Genomic DNA, 18,540 nt, shown 5'->3' on the forward strand with positions numbered 1-18,540 from the left:
AATTGTTATTAAAAAGAAAATCAGGACAAAACATTAAATATGGGATGCTGACATTGGTTAAAACAATCAAGAGTCTTGCTGTTGTATCATAAGAATATCATTTTAAATATGGATGGATGCAAATTATGTATAATTACTTTGAGATCTCCCTAGTCTCCACATATGTCAAAGAAAGAACCCAGTTCACTGCATTCTATTTACGTACTCTTGCCTTGTGGTCAACAAACTGAATATTAATTAAGGGAAAAAATCAAATTCTGGTCTCTGTATTTACACCTTTGATTCTAATAGTGCTAACATAATCAAAGGGACTCAACAGGTTTTGGAAAATTAAATTTAGATCCACAAACTTGGTGATAATCCAAAAATCATTACTTCCTATTTAGTCAATTTTCATGAGACCAATTAAATGCATAAAGTTGTTCATATGCTGGCATTTTTGAAAAACCTGACCATATATTTAGCAGTAAATACCTTTACAAATAAAAATATGAGCCAGCTTAAAAACCTGAATCACCAGTAATGACAACTTTACTTCCAGAAGAAAGGTTATGCAGAACAAATGCAAGCATTAAGTGTAAACAGATTAACCTGCTAATTTTAGGGATATTTTATATATTTGAGTTCTAAATAGTACCTTGAAAGACTCCTCGTCTACAGGGAGATATACTCAAAGTGTAAGCAGCAGTGTCCTCTGGGTTGACAGTCACATCAGGGGCACCACTCAGCATTGAGAGATTGGAATACACCTGGGGAAGACAAATCACAAAGAGGAAAACTCAGCTAAAGCAAGGAACTGTTGCAAGAACACCATCAGGACATTACCCAGTCTACCTGCTTTGAAGAGTAGAAAATATGGTATCAGTAAGTTCTAAATTTTATGCAAATGAAAGAATACAAACTATAAGAGAAATGCTGGTACATGCAGATCATATCAAGCCCAAAAAGCCCGGAAAAGGCTTCTGTGGAAGAGGCTTTCAGGACTGAGACGTCCCCAGGCAGAGCTGGCCTGTCAAGCATCCAAGTGGATACCTGCATTCTACAAAGACTTCTTTTGCAATACTAACATCATTAGATGCACATTCACTTTTTTAATAAATATATATTCTTAATATTTTCTGCAGAAAAGAAGCCAATTCTTAAATCATCTTTTCTTCTGATACAGTCATTGCCTACAATGCACTCCTTCTCTGTGGTATTTATGTTACTGTAATTCCTTTTTCAGGTGCTTGTTCTTCTAAATTCAGAATTTCTATTCCAAGTAACAGAGGAAAAAATACCTGTAAAGCAACAGGTCTTTCTCTTACCCAACAAATCTGCGTTTCAATCTGAATATTGAAAGTCCAGCAACCAGAAAAAATAGGAAGAGACTACTTTGGGAAGAGGAAAAAAAAGGCTAAAGAGAGACAGATGAAAAGTCTCATTGAACTGGCACTTGGAAGAAAAAAATTGAAAAAATGAATCTTTAAGTTGTCAAGAAAGAGCGAAGCATAGGAAAGGTAGGGCTGTTACACACTGAAGATGGGGAAGATCCATTTATTAAAATACAAACAATAAATTAGCCACACTCCTACATTTATGGACTATTCCATTTCAGTTTACAACAAATGTACACAAAAAGTAAAAGATAAGTACCTAAAAATACAGCTAGGATAATAGAAGTGACAGCAAATTACTAGGGATAGAAATAAGATTAGTTAAAATGAAATTTCTATTTAAGGAAAAAGTAACATGGAGACAGAAGCAAAAGTAGGATTAATGTGATTAATTTAAATTGGGTAAAAAGCAGAAGGGTAGGGTAATACAATTTATATTAAAGACTGGATGTTCCAGACAAGTTTCTATCAGAAGATATAAAAGGAACACTACTGGCATGGTTGACTATAAACATGAAATGCCTATGGATTGTTGATGAGTAAACAATGACTGTAAGATTGATTTTCAGTCATTCAAGAGAAATTTGGAACACTTTCTCAGAGTAATGAACTAACAGAAGCAAAATTATTTTAAAATGAAGTTTTCAATCTTAAGGAAGTGACTGTATAACCAAATAGGAAAAGGTTGAATACAAGCAATTACATGATGTCAGTACACATATGGCCACTGTTTCAGTGTTTGATCCAGATCCTGTATCAAGAGACATGAAGGAATTCTCCTTTCCCTGTTCTGCATCAGATTCAACCTTTTTGGATCAGATGCTCATTAAAATTTGCACATAACTGATGTCAACCTCAGTCTGCTGTCACCTTTCCAACTGCAGTCATTAAACTCATACTCCTCATGCTGCTCGCTATTCCAGAGCAATAACACAAATTCCCACCATTAAGGAATCACCCCCATTCATATACCAACCCAATTTGTCCCTGTTATTTAAGTTACTCACACCTTAGCCAATCTCCAAGCAGTGGTCACAGCAGTACAGTCTCCTACCTCCAGCCTCCTGAGGAGGTTTATGGTTGTGACAGACATCACTCATCACGTACCTCTCATGTGCTCCGTAAATAGAACTTTGTCTTGCTTCGATGGCCACATGATTTATCAGCTCTCTTACTGAGACTAATTAAATGATCAACCTCAGATGACAAATGGATACTTAAAGTACATGCCCACGCTTGCCCATGCACACAGGCAATTTATCCTAGCATCAGAATTCCTACCTAGAATAATTTTCATTTGTTCACAGACATTTGGGATTCTAATATGGCATAATGTTGTATAACATGTCTCTGCTTAACTGCAGGTCTATCACAAAATAACAAGACATCCAGGAATTATCAGAAAGTGAAAAAGCTGGCAAATTTAAAAGTACACAGAGGGGAAAGTCCAGAAATTGCAGATTTTTATACCAATAAGTAGTTGCAAAGATTTCATAAGTTTAGAAGAAAGCTTTTTGTGAAGTAACAAAAGAATTTATACACTGTAAGTTTTAAGTTTACTTTTTTCTGAATATCAGACAGAGAGCTATTTGTTATTAGAATGCATTTTTATGAGGATTATATGTAAGAGCAGTACACAATTTTAGTCACAGATGTAGCACTGAATAACCTTACATCGTATAATAATCTACAACACTGTGTTCCCGAAGGTGCTGTAATATGCCTAACAAAATCTTCTATGGATAACTATTGTTAGGCAAATACATTTGAAGGAAGAAAACAAGGGCATAAATTGGGGTCTTTTATCAACAAAAACAAAAATAACACTGATTTACAAGCTATTCAGAATGAGTCAAGATATAGAATTACTTCTTCCAGTTAGTGGCAGAGGCAGTTTGTCAGCTTCTGCCCTGATGTGCAAAGACAAAATGATGAACAATTACAGGCAGATTAACCAGAACCCACACCAAGGGTGGGGTTGAAGAGATATGTACTTACACACAGTATTATACTGAGAGAAACAGACAGAGCTGCAGGTACACACCAAGGAACACACAAAATTTATCAGGCACAAATAATTGCAGTTTCTTAAAATATGTGACATCATTTCACTATCACTCAGGAAACCAGAAACTGCAGAATAACACAATGGAGCCAGAATGTAAATTATTATTAAAGCTATCATTGTGACCCTGCACATTTGCTCAAATCAATCCATACTCAAGGATTTCTTTTTTAAATTACAGTATTCTCCATTGTCTTATACATCAAGTCATTATTTATGCATAGCCAGGAAGCACAAATGGAGTATATGTATAAAACAGTGCAATTTAAAACTAACTTTTCAGTCACTGGTTTGAAAACTCATTCTGCAGAACTGTAATATGGCTATTTAACATGAACAGAAATGGAAAACCAAACTTCAAAATTACAGTAACTTTTTCCAGAGCTGAATAACCAAATAAGAATAAGTCCAAAAACTTCAAGGCAAAGTGGTGAATGGATATAATCAAATATACCTAAACTCCATTGTCTCTTAGTACAATGAAGTTAGACATTAATATGTTCAAGGTTTCCATTTCAAGATTGTCTCTCAGGTATGTTTAACAATTTTGACAGGCTCTACTTAGCAAAAAATTGATGCTCTTTGACCCTAGGCCAGAACCCAATCTGTGGGACTCACTGATCTATCTGACATTCAGATTCTTCACAAAACTTTCAAGAATGGCAATTTTTCCAAAATATCCCCCATTACTGTCCCTCATCCACCTTTCAGTGCAAACTTTCCAAATTCCAGCGTCACTAGGAACCCATTTAATTCTTACAATCACTCTAATTTTGCCACCAGCATGTTACCACACTGAAGTAAAACATCTCTGCATGGCACTGAGGATATTCCCCAAATAATTCCTTCCTGCTCAGCAGCAATCTGGACTTCTTCATAATGAAGGATGCTACATAATCCAGATTTGTTCCTAAACCAGGCCACCTGAGAAGACCCCTAACACATTTCAAAAAACAAATATGACCTAAGACCTTCCTATGCCCTTAACTGATCCAGAAATTTCACTGGTCATCAAAAAAACACCAAACAACTACAGTTATTCATAAATTCTGTAGGCCTTTGAACCATTCATTATTGCTATGAGGATTTCCCTTTCTTTAGTGGAAAGAGCCCCTGTAACAGAAGTTGTGGTAGATACAGTGGAAGCCAAAGGAATTGAAATTGAAAGGACAGATAAAAATTGAAGGATTATGGAATACACAGATCCACTTGTTGTTAAAGAATATAAACCTGACCTTGAGCAAACTGGTTACTGCACTCGCACAGAATTTATTCTCAGAAAACCTCAAGATTCATTGCCAAACAAGAGTTAGACTGAACAGGTAAGCCCCTCAGTAAAGGTTTATGGTATTTATTTTATTACTTTGAGGCATTTGTTACAAATACCCAACCTTCATGACATTGTCTTGGTGACATTGTAAAAACTCAAAATGGATACGTAGGGAATAGAGGTAAACACACTGGAAAACAGGGGATTTCATATTTTTTCATTATGTATTTATTCTACAATTTTATAAAATACTAACAGTTTGTATAACCTAATGCCTGAAAAGTAATTTAACTGAATCTTGAGATTCCTCTGGAGAGTTTACTTTAATGACATCTATTTTGAACAGCAATGAGAAAAACAGTTGCACAGTTTTATATTTTTATTGCACAACCATGCCTTGAAAGAATTAGGCACCTTTATAGCTAAAGTTTCTATCAAAGGTATCATTAGAAGGAGCCATCAACACATCAGACAATTATTTCTATTCAGTAGACAAAGGTTTATATAAGTAAACAAGAAAATTGCATTAAAAGTTTTGTCATGAGACTGAGAGATTGGATTTTCATAGAACTGCTTTACACTTCTTTCTCTTGTAGGAGGAATTGAATGTAATTTTACAGACACTAAAATCCATTTACACTGCACTCACCTTCTATTAATTCATCATCAGAGAAGGACATGCTCTCTGGCTGATGTTATATATGCAAAAATTCTTTATGAATTCTGTTGTGATTTTTTCTTTTTCATATCCAGAAGTTAATCACCAGGAAGACTACTTGTTGAAAGATCCCCTAGAACCAACCCCAAAGAGCACAGTGACAGCAGTTCCCTAAGGTTTACACATCAATCAGTAGAAAAGAATTCATAAAACCACTCACATTTTTCAAGGGAATTTATGGAAATTGTCTTTTTAATCATGGAAAGCTTTGTGAGCACTGAAAGGGTTTTGCTTAGAAGTTTTAAAGGTAGACTGATGGAGTCTTGCACATGACCTCCACCAAATTGCCAAGGCACTTCTTCCCTCCCCAGCTGTAGATCCACACTAATGGTTGCACAGACAATCAAACACAAACACAAAAACTATTACTGCTCCAGACATAAACCCTTTGTATATGATTGAAAAGTAAAAAAAAAAACATTATTCAGCTGGAAGAGGGCTGTCTTTATGCAGTAAAGGCAAAGATTATTTCCCTCTTCCTCCTTCCAGAGCTTAAATTTCATTTTAAATAGTCACTTTTGCAGTAGTACCCTCATTTTGGCTTAGGCTATTAGAAAAATACAGCAAATATGAGAAACAGAGTAGCATATATATATATATATATATATAACCTAATTGTATTTTTAATAAAATGAGGTTTTTTTCTTAAGTTTATAGTTTAATATATTCAGTTATTAAAATGGAATAGTGAAACTAAATTTACACCTCCAAGGCAAAATTACCCAAGTATTAGTTCAGCTCAATTACTTATTGCAAAGTATTCATATCGTGCAGTAAATTGTTTATGGACATGCCTCTAAATTATTATGTTTGTCAGCTACTGGCACATCTCATACCATTCTTAATACAGGTTGAACTTTATTACCTCAGTAAATTAAATTCTTGTGTGCTTTTTTTTTTTTTTTTTTTTTTTTTTTAATATCACGTGTGTCCCAGTTAATCTATGAGAAATTACTTCATATGGTGCCTATACTCCAGCAATGCAAGGTGTATGGGGCACATCAACCAACCAATTCAATAATGAAGATATTCATTAGGCAACAAAATTACAAAAGATCGCATCAAAAACACATCCAAAACTGTTACTTTTTAGATTATCTTTGTTTTATCTGCCAAGACTGACAACATTTCTTCTATCAAATCACCAATTTAGCTACAGCACAATACAGAAAACTGTCAAATATGCTGGATTAAGAAGGAGGAGGAGTTGTTGGGCTGCCAGCAACTTCCCCCAAGGGAAACACCAACAAAGACAAAAGCAGTGCTCTGCTTCATTCACAGACTACTCAAATATTACAGTAATCAGGCAGCATGGAATTAACAACAGCAACAAAATTAGAATTATTTATTTTTCCTGTTAGCTTTTGTGCTATATACATCTAAGTAAATAAAGTTTATTTGGCATTTCCAACAAGGCTGTGGGTCATGATTTCCTCTTAGAGGAGGTTTTCTGCATTCCCCTAATAACTACAGATACCTGTGATCATGTTCTGGATTTAATGGTTAAATCCTAATTTACAGGCAGACAGTTTTGGAAACAAAAGCAAGCAAATGGTCTTTGCTCACCCCAACAGCACAAGACACCACATGACATCTGCTGGAGAGTGCTGGAAGTGATTAATATTTGCTTTGTGGAGGGGACAGCTTCCAGGCTCCAGCAGGCTTTGTAACCATGCCTTTTCCAGCTATTCCAGCCCACCTTGCTCCAAGAACTGTACTGCAACTGCTTCTGGGTAAAAGCCTTGCATAGAGAAAACGCATTATTCACCCTGATAAATTTATTACATGCATACATGCATGAAAAAGCTGACCTTACTATTTCTCTCCCAAAGGTCCCAGAGCAAAAAGATCACACACAATTGGACCACCAAGCAGCATTTCACAGAGATGAAAAAAGCCCCAACTGCCCCCCAGCACAAAACCAACCAAAACCAGAATTCTGGGCCCAGAGAACACCCTCAAGGAGGTCAAAGTTCCGTCAGACAGAGCTCACTCTGGAATAGTTACAACTGTCATAAATTCATTTAATGCAGTATTTCTGAAAAACACATACAATGAATAATTTTAATGTATTCATTTTGAAGTTTGTTATTTCTGTACCTTTCACTCATGGCACAAAAAAAAAAAAAAAAATAAAAAATTGAGTTCACACAAAAAAGAAAAGCAGAAAAATAGTTCTGTTGCCAAAAACATTCACTTCTTCCAGAGATAAAAGTACAAATATATTAGATATGCAAATGCATTCACATCTAAAAAACTAAGACTGTTGGAAATAAAAATGTCAAAGCTGGTGATGCCCAAAAAATTCATTTTTCACTTTGTTTTGGGGGATGATAATGAGCCAAAAAATAGGAATATGAACCTGGACCTTTCTGTGATATATGAAGTTTACCAAATGCAGACTGACGTGTAAAAGTGGACACCTGGATAGCTGGAGATTAGCAAAAAGGCATCCAAGGGAGGATTTCACATTGGCATGAATTACCATCACTTAATAGAACAATGCTGCTGGTATGTACATGATCTCTCTTTATATCATATTGTCAAACCATTCATTACCATTACCTTTCAAATTGAATAAAGCAGCATTTGGACCTACTGGCACCAAGGCAGAGAACAAAACCACTCAGTTTGCAAGTCCACACTAGTCAGATTTTATCTTCTAGCATGTACATGTCCCATTTTCAACCCTTCTTCAAAATAAAAACTAAATATATGCATTTACATATGCTGACAATTTTTAGCTGGCACTCTCCTGCATTGCTTCAGCAGATGGAGTTGTCCTGGCAAACACTGCATGGCCATAATATCTGGATGCTCGCTACTCTACATTTAAATGCCATGATAAAATCACAAATATGGATTTTCTTGAGCAAGATCAAAGATGTTCCTGCTCAGGAACTTCTCTGCATCTGAGAAGAAAAGCAGAATCTCACCTTTGGTGCCCTTCTGCCTCTGCTCTCATAGGATGTGAGATTAAACACATAGGTACAGAAGGTAAGGAATGCTACAGAAGGTTTTATCACTTTCAAATTAAACATACAGACAAAATAAATAGTATAAAAATTATGCTATTTCAGTATCACAACAGTGGTTTTAAATAGGAAAAGGTGTTTGTGTAAACACAGTTATAAAATATGGAAATTGGAAAATATGAAAAATAATTATTATATTTAATAGTAAAAATACATTCTTGAGCAAGGAAATCAATCAAACTCTATTTCTTAAGGATTTGTATTAACCTCCTTTGCCCACTTTCCCAGTGGGAAAGACTCACTGCTTTCAACAACTCCAGTGATTACCTCTGAATTTTCTCTTTTATCAGCAAACAAACCATTCCCAACTTCCTCCAACATTTCTGAAAAAAACAGCTGGGCAATAGGCAGTAACTGAGCCAGGTCACTGGGCCATGAGAAATTCATGTATAGCATGTAGCTCATGCTACAGTCCTTCTCTTAGTAGGATAATATATTTTGTCCTTTTCATGTAATATTCAATATTTTATGAAGATTTTAGGAACCCAGTAATTCTCAGGCCCCTTCTCTGATTTCAAAAATGATGGAGCTGGCCACAGGTCTCAAATCATTGGAAAGGAAAGATTAGCAAATGAACAGAGAACAATTGTAGAAGTGTTGTCCTCTCAGAAACCAGACTAAAACATGAAGAAATCTTTTTTTCCATCAAGCATGCAGTAAAAGCATACATTATCTGACAGATTTCCTTACTATAAACATATCCATATGCTATGAACTATAGAAAATTTTCTCATGGATACATGAATTTTATTAGTGTATCTGCAATTACAGCAATTGCTGCTACTGTAAAACATAATGTATCATCATCCTCGGACAGAAAAACATTTGTCACATTATTGCAAAAAATTTACCTTGTATTTTAACTTCTTCTTGGTATAATTGTGCACCCATAAGATTTTATGAGCGATCTTTCCCACTTGGCACTCTATCACAATGCAATCCTGAGGCAGAGGTTTCTTCCCTACTCCCTTAAGACTAAAGATGTTCTGAGTTCCAGCTGTAACATTTCTCAGAATAAGCTTTCCCTATGACAAAGAAAGGAGAAAAAAAAAAGAAGTTTCATTACTGTACAAGTCCCCTTTGGCTGCAAAAGCAACTCCTTTAGTTTATTGATCTCAAATCTAGGTGAGTCAGAGTGCTTACTAGAAAGGACTCCTATTGACTTTCCTAGTTCTTAAATAAACCCATTGTTAAACAGAGAAATAAACCAGAGAAACAAGACCCTTTTTTAAAAATTTTTTCTAAACTATGAAATCTAACAACATAAAGTTTTATATTTCTAGGTTTTCTACTTCTTGGCTTCTTGAAAAACAAACATTCCCAAGCACATATCTCATGCCTCCTTGTCTCATATAATATTTAACTTTGCTGATGGAGTGTTTCCACCTGTCCTTCACCTGTCATATGAGCACAGTGTTGAGCCTGGAGAAAGGGAGACTGAAGGGAACTGCATTGCTATCTACAAATACCTGAAAGGAGCTTGTAGTGAGGTGGGGATGGGTCTCTTCTCTATTTCTCAAGTGAAAGGTTGAAAGGAAATGCCCTTAAGTTGTGCCAGGGGAGGTTCAGATTAGTCATTAGAAGAAGTTTTTAGTGAAAGTGTGGTTAGCCATTGGAATAAGTTCCCAAAGAAAGTGGTGGTGCCACCATCTCAAGAGGCATATGCATGTGGCACTTGGGACATGGTTTAGAGGCAATTATGGTGGTGTTGGGTTGACAGCTGGACTGCATGATCTTGGAGGTCTTTTCCAACCTGGATGATTTTGTGATTCAAAATGCTCTCCCATAACCATTTGTCATCAAAGGATTCAGGGCTTTTGGCTTTTACTAATTTTATAACATTGGATGCCTAAGCTGCATTATATTTGGTTGGTAACACATGCAGAACGGTTACTTATGCTTCAAAGAACATTTTTTTCATCTTTGGCAGTTCACATATTTCAACAGCAACTTGCAGTCAGAATCTCTCAGCTGGGACACAGACAAAAACACAAATACAGCTTCTTGTTAAAGGTGTTAGAGCCTTTGCTCTGCTTGTCATTTTAGCATTGGTATAGTGATTACTCTGATGGCAAAAGCAGCTGTGAAATGGTGGCTTAACTTGCAAATTAAGTACTCATCACACAAATTAATTTGAGATCTAGGCATGCAGTGAAAAATACTATCTAATTATTTAGGTAATGAAGTATTAATGTAAGTATTTAAATTCAGAATAACAATGTATATTTTTGTGATAAAAGTTCAGAATTTTTACAGAATAACAGTAGGATTGAAGGATTTCATAGAAAATAATAGAATTGAAGAATATAATAGAAAATTAAATAAAGAAGAGATGAGAATATGTGGTAGGAAAATCTATCATACCTAATCTTAAGGTTTACAAAGTTAGTTTATTTGTGTTTTTACTTCAGATAGTAGTAAATCTTATCCTTTTCTTCTCTCAAGCAGATGCTTTAATATAACACTTTCATAATTTGGATACTGGTGATAATTTTATTGGTGAAACCATCCTTTTCAAATGTTGAAACTAATTTCTCCCTTACCATTATTACACTCTCAGCAACTGGCTTGAATGTCAGAGGATACTGAACGGTTTCACCCACAGGCACATTTATTACTGGAGGGCCATGAAAACACTGTCCTTCCAAATATGCTTCAAACCTCCAGTCCTCACTGGATATGTTACTCTGAAAGAAAATCAAAGGCGTAAATTAGATTATGTATTTAAATTTTTTAATGTGCATTTCAGCTTTCACTTGCAGCTATCACCACATCAGAGCACAGTACTCATTTGCTCCAAGTATTGGCTCAGAGTGCCTTTGGGAAGAATAAAAGCAGTGTACTTTAAAAATGAAACAAGCTAATAATAAATCTGTTATTCCTGGCAGCCAGAGGTACAGAACCCCTACTTTCAGTAGCAATACTGTCAGCAGGAATACTCATTAGAAGAACATGAGCATGATCTAGCTAATGGTCAAGATGGAATTTGTAAGTATCATTATAAACATTTACAAGTATCTTTATGGTGCTGTTTAATGCTTGCCAAAATTCTGTTCCTATTCCATCTGTAGAAAATCTTGGTGCACCCCTCTGAAGTGCTGATGTGGAGTGCTGGAATATATTGCCTCATTTGGCCACTGACAGTGTTACAGGACAGGTCTTATGCATTGAGTACTCCATCTCCAAAGGACAATTTACAGTCCTGTGTTCTCAGAATCTGGTCTTTCAAGAGACTAAACTACTTTAAAGAATTCCTATCCTGAGCAATATGAGCCTGAGTCTATTAAGGAAACATGTTTATCTTGCATCCAGATATATCACAAGACTGCTTGATTATGGTAAAAAGTGATTTCATAATACATGCTTAGAGGCTGCCTAAAAACAGTAAAACTAAATAATGATATTCAGCCTCCTACTATTTGATAGAACCAGATGACCAAACATCCAGTCTGGAAAAAAAGAGATTAACACTCATCTGAAAGATAAAATAAACTGTCACTCACGAGCTAATTCATGCCTTGTCAACTAGAGAAGATTAATCTCATCTGATCTATGAAAAGAGGAGGTAATCTTTTGACTTACAAGGGTCTTCATCCATGGAAAATTGTATACAAACATCAGAGATAAACAATGGATTTCAGGGAATAGAGATGATACATCAATCTTTGTTTCTGTCTATGAAAGTCTCAGAAACAAAGAACCTGTGATCATCAGAGCTAAACCAGAGCTACCCACATCTGCAGTACCATATATCTAAGGTTTGATTAATATATGTGATTAATGCTTCGGTGTTTGCTGTTAAATTTCCCAGTAGTTGAGCATATATGCCTGCGTGGAATGCTGAGGTTTGTGTAGAGCCTCAGTTTCACAAAAAACTTCCATCACCATGTCTCCAATCCTGTAATAACAATGACATCATCTCTGGCAGAAAACACAAAAGAATAAAGTATGATGTCCTCACACCAAGGATAAATTGAAAGGAAAAAAGACCACTAAAGTTTATTTTTATTGTCATGCTTTTTTATCTCCACAATACCAATACCAAAAAAGCTTTATCTTTTTGAAAACCAACTGGTCAGGTGTAAAATTGGCAGGTCATCACTCCCTGCTAATCTAACATGTTAAAACTTGGGATAGAGGAAAAACATTGTCAGGATTAGTCTAAGTTCTAGAGGAGGACTGTGAAAATTTGAGTGCTTAAGTTGTTTTATTTTCAGTGATTTCTAGTACAATTGTTATGAGATGTTTTCTTTATCCACAGTAGTAATGATTACATCAATATGTAACACAAATATTTCTTCTTAATCTCTAACACAAAAACTCAGCATCTGGAGAGATGTAGTTGACAAACATGGTCATTGTGAAATTCTTTTGTAATAAATCCTTCTAACACAGCATAAATTTGTCTAAAATGGTCTTCTGAAGATATTAAGGACAGCCATAAACATTAGAAAATTAAAAGAAAATATATGTAAATTCTACTCCCTTACACTTGTTCATTAATGGCTTTAATTAATTAATCATCAAACTCCTACAGGATCTCTGCTTAATGCAAAATCTCATCCAAAGCCTGTCAAGTGAATTAATTTAAACACAATTAATGCTAAGGGAGTCAGAATCTCCTCACAGGACTGTAGGTGGTTCAACTCAATTACAATTACATAATAATTGTATTGGACCTATACCTGCAGAGTCTCAAAGGCAGAGATGGAACAGTTACATTCATCTCATGCTTGAAAAAATTATGGAAACTCCAAAAGAAACTAATCACAGATCTCACCTTCAGCTGGGTTCTTATTCTGTTTCTGTCACTAATTCACTGCATGGCTTTAAGCAAACCAGTTGACCATTTCATTTGCTCCATTTATAAAGTGTTCCACCTCAAACATGTTATGACTGTTAGTTTGCTTGTGCCTGTAAAAAGTGCTTTGAGCACTAAATATTTGGTTCAAGAAATTAATTTTAGCAGACTGAATAACAGCATCTTCAGTTCCACAATGAGCATATCTTTTTCCACAGAATATTTAAGAAAGTTTAAATGACATATACAATACTGCTAATAAAAATATAAAAATATGGGGAAATTTCTGGTAGATGGAGAAGCTCCAGCTAGGAGTGTATAGAGAAACGTAAAGTATCTAACACCTAAAAATGATCACTCTGAAGTGAAAAATAAATCCATTAGAAGGATAAAGCAAATCTGTTTAGAACATGTCTGTTTAAACAAGGTGGGAAAATCCTCTTACGTTTCTGTGTTATGTACCAGTTGTTTTTAGGCTAATGTAACATTAAAAAAAAACAATGTTTAACACATAAATTATTAATATCTTAAAACTTGTGTGCAAGAAGAGATAGCACTGTAACAAGGTTTCCTTTAGTTTTTGGGGGTTTTTTCTCTTTCTTATGTACTAGTTTCTTGTCTACTGTCCATATTTGATAGAGCATTCAGTATGGTCTTTCCTCAGATATTCAGTCTTCTTGTCTGAATCTGCCCCCACTCTTTTGAGGACAAAATCTCAGAATAATTTCCCTTTAAATCAGCTCACTAGTATTTCTTAGTGGCTCTACAACCAAAAGTACATACACTAAACTGTAGTTCAGATCTCAGGAAATATTTTACTCGTTCTATCTTTTAAAAAATCTTTATTCCTTCTCTCACAGCTTAAGTTCCTTCCCCATAATTTGTCTTTGTTTGTTTGTTTTAAGTTCTTGAAAATCTGAGTTTACCACTTTTTTAAATTGTATGTAATCTATTTCTTCTCTTTTATTTCTCAGCATGTCTCCTGTTTTTCCTTAAGAAATAGTGTATTTATTCCCTAGATTAAATAAGTACTTTTTTTACTTTCATTGTGATAACATTATTAAATACCTGACTTACAATTTTCAGAAGAAAAACATCAAAAAATTAAGCCTATCAAATTAATAATTACCTTGAAGTAATTTTTTTTTCCCAACAGGTTTTATGTTATCTACAACATGGCCTTTGAGAAATAATACTCAAGTCAGTATTTACATGCATTTTTGCATTTCAGGACTGTAAATTTTAACAGTATTGATCCGAAATCCATTTAAAAAAAAAATCCCAAATCTTAGTTTAGTTAACAGTAATAGAGTGAACTTACAATTGGAATTTCCTGAGTCACTGCCTGGTAAGCTGGAGTTAGAAATTCGATTTGTGCATCAGCCTGGTCTGCATTCACCACACATACAATCTCATACACACGAATATCACAGGACGACCTCAGAAGAATCTGACAGCGGTAGCAACCAGGGTACTTAGGAGTGAATTTTATAGGAAACTCAACTGTATCGATTCCACCTAAAAAAATATAAAAAAAAATTAAAAAAACAAAACAAACAAAAAAACACATTGTGGTGTTGTAAAGCTTTTTAGGGAACATTGAATTCACAAGCAGAATCTGAAGAGGTTTCTGATAAACTGTAGGAGAGTCTCCCCAGCAGTACATGCAGAAGTTTCCAAGAAAAAACAGAGCTTTAGGAGTGTTACCACATAAGTTAATTTCCTAAAAAATGCTATATTGAAGTATGTAAACAATATTTACTATTAATTTCAATAGTGCACAGAGAGAGGTATTTTAAAATATCTCTTAAATCTAGTAGAAGAATTTAATATATATGAATTTCTGTAAATATTTTCAAAAACTATACAAGCTACCACACTTTTGTCAACAGCTAACATCAGAGATATCAGTGATAGTATTTGGCTGAGTATCCCCAACAATTACTGAAATTCTGTTAAATGCAGTAGTTCTCATGACAGCTCATTAGACCTTTTTCTACGCCAAATTTTGGATTGAAAGTTGGAGTTTCCAAAATTGTCAGGGGTGTCCAAGGTGAAGCAGATCCATGCAAAGTCCCATTTTCCTTATCTGAAGCACACAGGGAAAACTCCCCACCATAATCTCTAGAGCAAGTAGGAAGCAGTACAAATGCTGTCCATTTTTGCACAGACCCAGGTCTAAAAGTGTGCCACAAAGATTTCCTCCTCTCTTCTAGCTAACAGAAAAGATGAGATTCTGCCACAGTGATTTTAAGCCTCTCAATAGCCCTCGTGAGACACATTCCAAAGCAGAAAAGAAGGTACCTGAGGAACTCCAGTGATGGCCATAAAGAGTTCCCCAGTCCCAAGAGTCTCTAAGAAGCCTGAAAAACCACATGAAGACTGCAGCTGTAAAAAATGAAGTTTTGCATGTAACAAAGACTGATTCTCTTCACTGTTTTCCAAGGTTAGAAACCAATGCCTAAAGCTGGAGAAAGATGGTCATGAAACTCAGAGACAACATAATGACAAACAGAACCTTACAGATGAAACTCCAAACAATGCAATTCTCTCTGAGGGGGAACACCAGACAAAGTCTTGTGGAATCTTCCCTCTTCTCCTTCATTTGGCTTATTTTCTGATGGTATGCATGACAACTGGATTCAAACTATTCTGATATCTTCAATGGCAAAAACTGAATTTTGAAAGTGCAATAAGTTTTCATTTGCAATGCTGATCATTTTCTTTCCAGTGGTGCTTCTCACGCATTCAGGTCCCACCTCTCTGAAAATGAACACCCAACTGGAGTTTTCTTGGGGCCTTATGTCACCACTATGTCAATCACTATGTTTTTTCCACGATAAAAGCTCAAATTCAAGAGACAAATCTTACAGAATGACATTATTCATCTTTCAACATTACTAGACAATCAGAATGATTATAAATTGCACCTCAGGTTCAACTCTCTCTGAAATAATCAGTTTGTTCTCTTTTAAAGACAAGATTAATGGCCTGGTAATTTTTTAATTATTACCAATATGTCCTATTTTATTATTATTATTATTATTATTATCCTCATGGGCTATCTTCCATAGAAGTAACCTGAGTTTGTCAGTTATGCAAGGAATGAAACTCTTTTCCATTCTTCAATTCATTAGTACAGCCCCTGTCCATAGGAACTATTTTAAGATGTTGAAACAAATTATTTTCTTTAAATTTAAAGTACATATCTTAAATACTTCAATTTCAAGTTAAAGTAAATGTCTGAAGTTGTACTTCAAGAAAGATAATAAAGATAATAATGTGTACTGAAAGATCCAATATATTTCTGCAATAGTTTTACTTTCTTGCACTAAATAGAAATTTTAATTACTAATAACTAGGGTTATTTTTCCCTGAGTTGGACTCATATTTGAAATGCATACTTTCAAACAGAAATTATTTCTATAGAAAAACTTAAAAAAGAAAAAACATGAGAAGTACATTCCATAATTATAATATTTAGTATGCCATTATTTTAGTAAAAAAATTGTTTCTTAAGCATTTAGAAAATACATTTTAGAATAAGTTAGTTGAGTAACTTAAATATTATGCTCATTTACAATGAATCAAAAGGAAAGCAAGTAAATTTGTTACATTTATTCAATGCAGTAAGTACTTCTGCAGCAATACATGATTCCTCCAAATCCAAATAACTACAGAAATCATTTGTCTTCAAATTATAGCCGAAGACTGATTTTTTTCCCTGAAAATTGTTTCATAAATACCTTTTACTTTTAATCTTAAAAGTAAACTGGACTTAAAAATGTCTCAGCTTCGCATGTTTTGTCCTCTCAGTCTCACAAGACATTCAATAAAGATTAATTTAGGGATATATTCAAAGATTTAATGAACATAATCCATGAGGCCACAACTCGCTTACCTAACCATTTTTGAGACAAGACTGTCAACAGTAAGCCATGGGTATCATTTATGTAATTCCCACATAGCAGGAAGCAGAGTCTGCATCCATCAAAAAGAATGAGGCTGCAAACATTTCTCCAACAGTGAAAAGTCAGGCAGAGCAATACAGGGGTTTGCTGTAGTTTCCATCCCTACACAAGATTTTTATTGTTTGACAGGGAAGCATTCCATATGAAATAAGCTTACAATTTTACTTGCTAGATTTATGTCTGACAAATGCCTCCAGGAAACATTCACTTGATCATACTAGGTTTTGTTGTGAGACAGTTGTCAAAACAGGGATACTTGCAAAAAGTAAATGTTTAGTGTGCAAATCTACCACACGTTGTTGGAAAACAAAATTACAGCACATAGGCACTGGTCATGTCTGGAAACTGCCTGGAATTTTGTGCCATTAATTTATTGCAAAATACAACCAGAACTAACAAAGTTCATGTCCTCTGGCTCTTAAAAATCTTATAACTCATCATTTTAGATCTGCCTAAATTCAAAGTAAGTCCTCTAACTGCAATAGCCTACAAATATTACCTTTCAAAGAAAAGCAATGACAGTAGTTTTGACATTAAAATGTAAGAAAAAACATATTTTGTAAGGTAATAATAATGGCCCTTAGAAACCACTCTTTAGCCTTATCACAGACTGTGGGAGAATGAAATGAGTAAAAATAGAAATGCTACTCTTCAACACCACAATCTATTATCATAATTTGTGAAGATAGGAAAGTATGGGCCTTCAGCAGTTCATCAAATAATTGCACATTATGTTAGCTTTTATTCAGCAATGGTGATTCTATCTATTCAGAATTTCAAAGCTAAATTTCTCACTGAACTTATTCAGTCTCTGAGTCTATGCATGTATCACGAACAAGTGGTTAAATTAACCTCAAGACTGAACTTGCAGGTATGGACTCCTAGAAGGTTAAATAAGCAACCATAATTAAGAATCCAGACTCTTCTGACTTCTGCTTATATATTAGGTCTTCAAATGGGCTCATCTGAACAAAATATCACTCCAACTCAGTAGTCTTGAAAGAGAAACAACTCTTATAACCCTTATGAGCAATGAAAAGTTTTGAATTTTTTTGCTATCACTGTGTATGTTTACTTATGATTTCCTTTCACTTTATCTTAATCAAACAGATTTGTAGAAGAGTTTCTAAAAAACTTAGTAACTGGTTATTTGTTTCTCTTTCCGTTTAAATACAATATACCATTATTATACATCTAAACAAAAAGTTAAATATACTTAATCAGAAAAGGAAGATCTACTGAGGAAAAAAGACTGAAAGCAGGTTTTCACTAATTGATCTAAAAATGAAAACGTGAGACTTTTT

At 34.6% G+C, this 18,540-nt stretch overlaps 1 protein-coding gene across 1 annotated transcript in view; it reads right to left on the reverse strand.

Annotated features, from left to right (window-relative positions):
• The window catches only part of CFAP47 (cilia and flagella associated protein 47), a 261,413-nt gene that overhangs the window by 130,464 nt on the left and 112,409 nt on the right, over positions 1-18,540 (reverse strand). Inside the window, exons 46-49 of the mRNA XM_066314030.1 lie at positions 14,587-14,783; positions 11,008-11,151; positions 9,316-9,489; positions 638-749 (exon numbers count right to left, since the gene is read on the reverse strand). Coding sequence (XP_066170127.1) covers positions 638-749; positions 9,316-9,489; positions 11,008-11,151; positions 14,587-14,783 — 627 coding nt within the window. The remainder of the gene's footprint in view (positions 1-637; positions 750-9,315; positions 9,490-11,007; positions 11,152-14,586; positions 14,784-18,540) is intronic.

The sequence above is a fragment of the Sylvia atricapilla genome, chromosome 2 (genome assembly GCF_009819655.1).
Source record: "Sylvia atricapilla isolate bSylAtr1 chromosome 2, bSylAtr1.pri, whole genome shotgun sequence".
NCBI classification, from domain to species: domain Eukaryota; kingdom Metazoa; phylum Chordata; class Aves; order Passeriformes; family Sylviidae; genus Sylvia; species Sylvia atricapilla.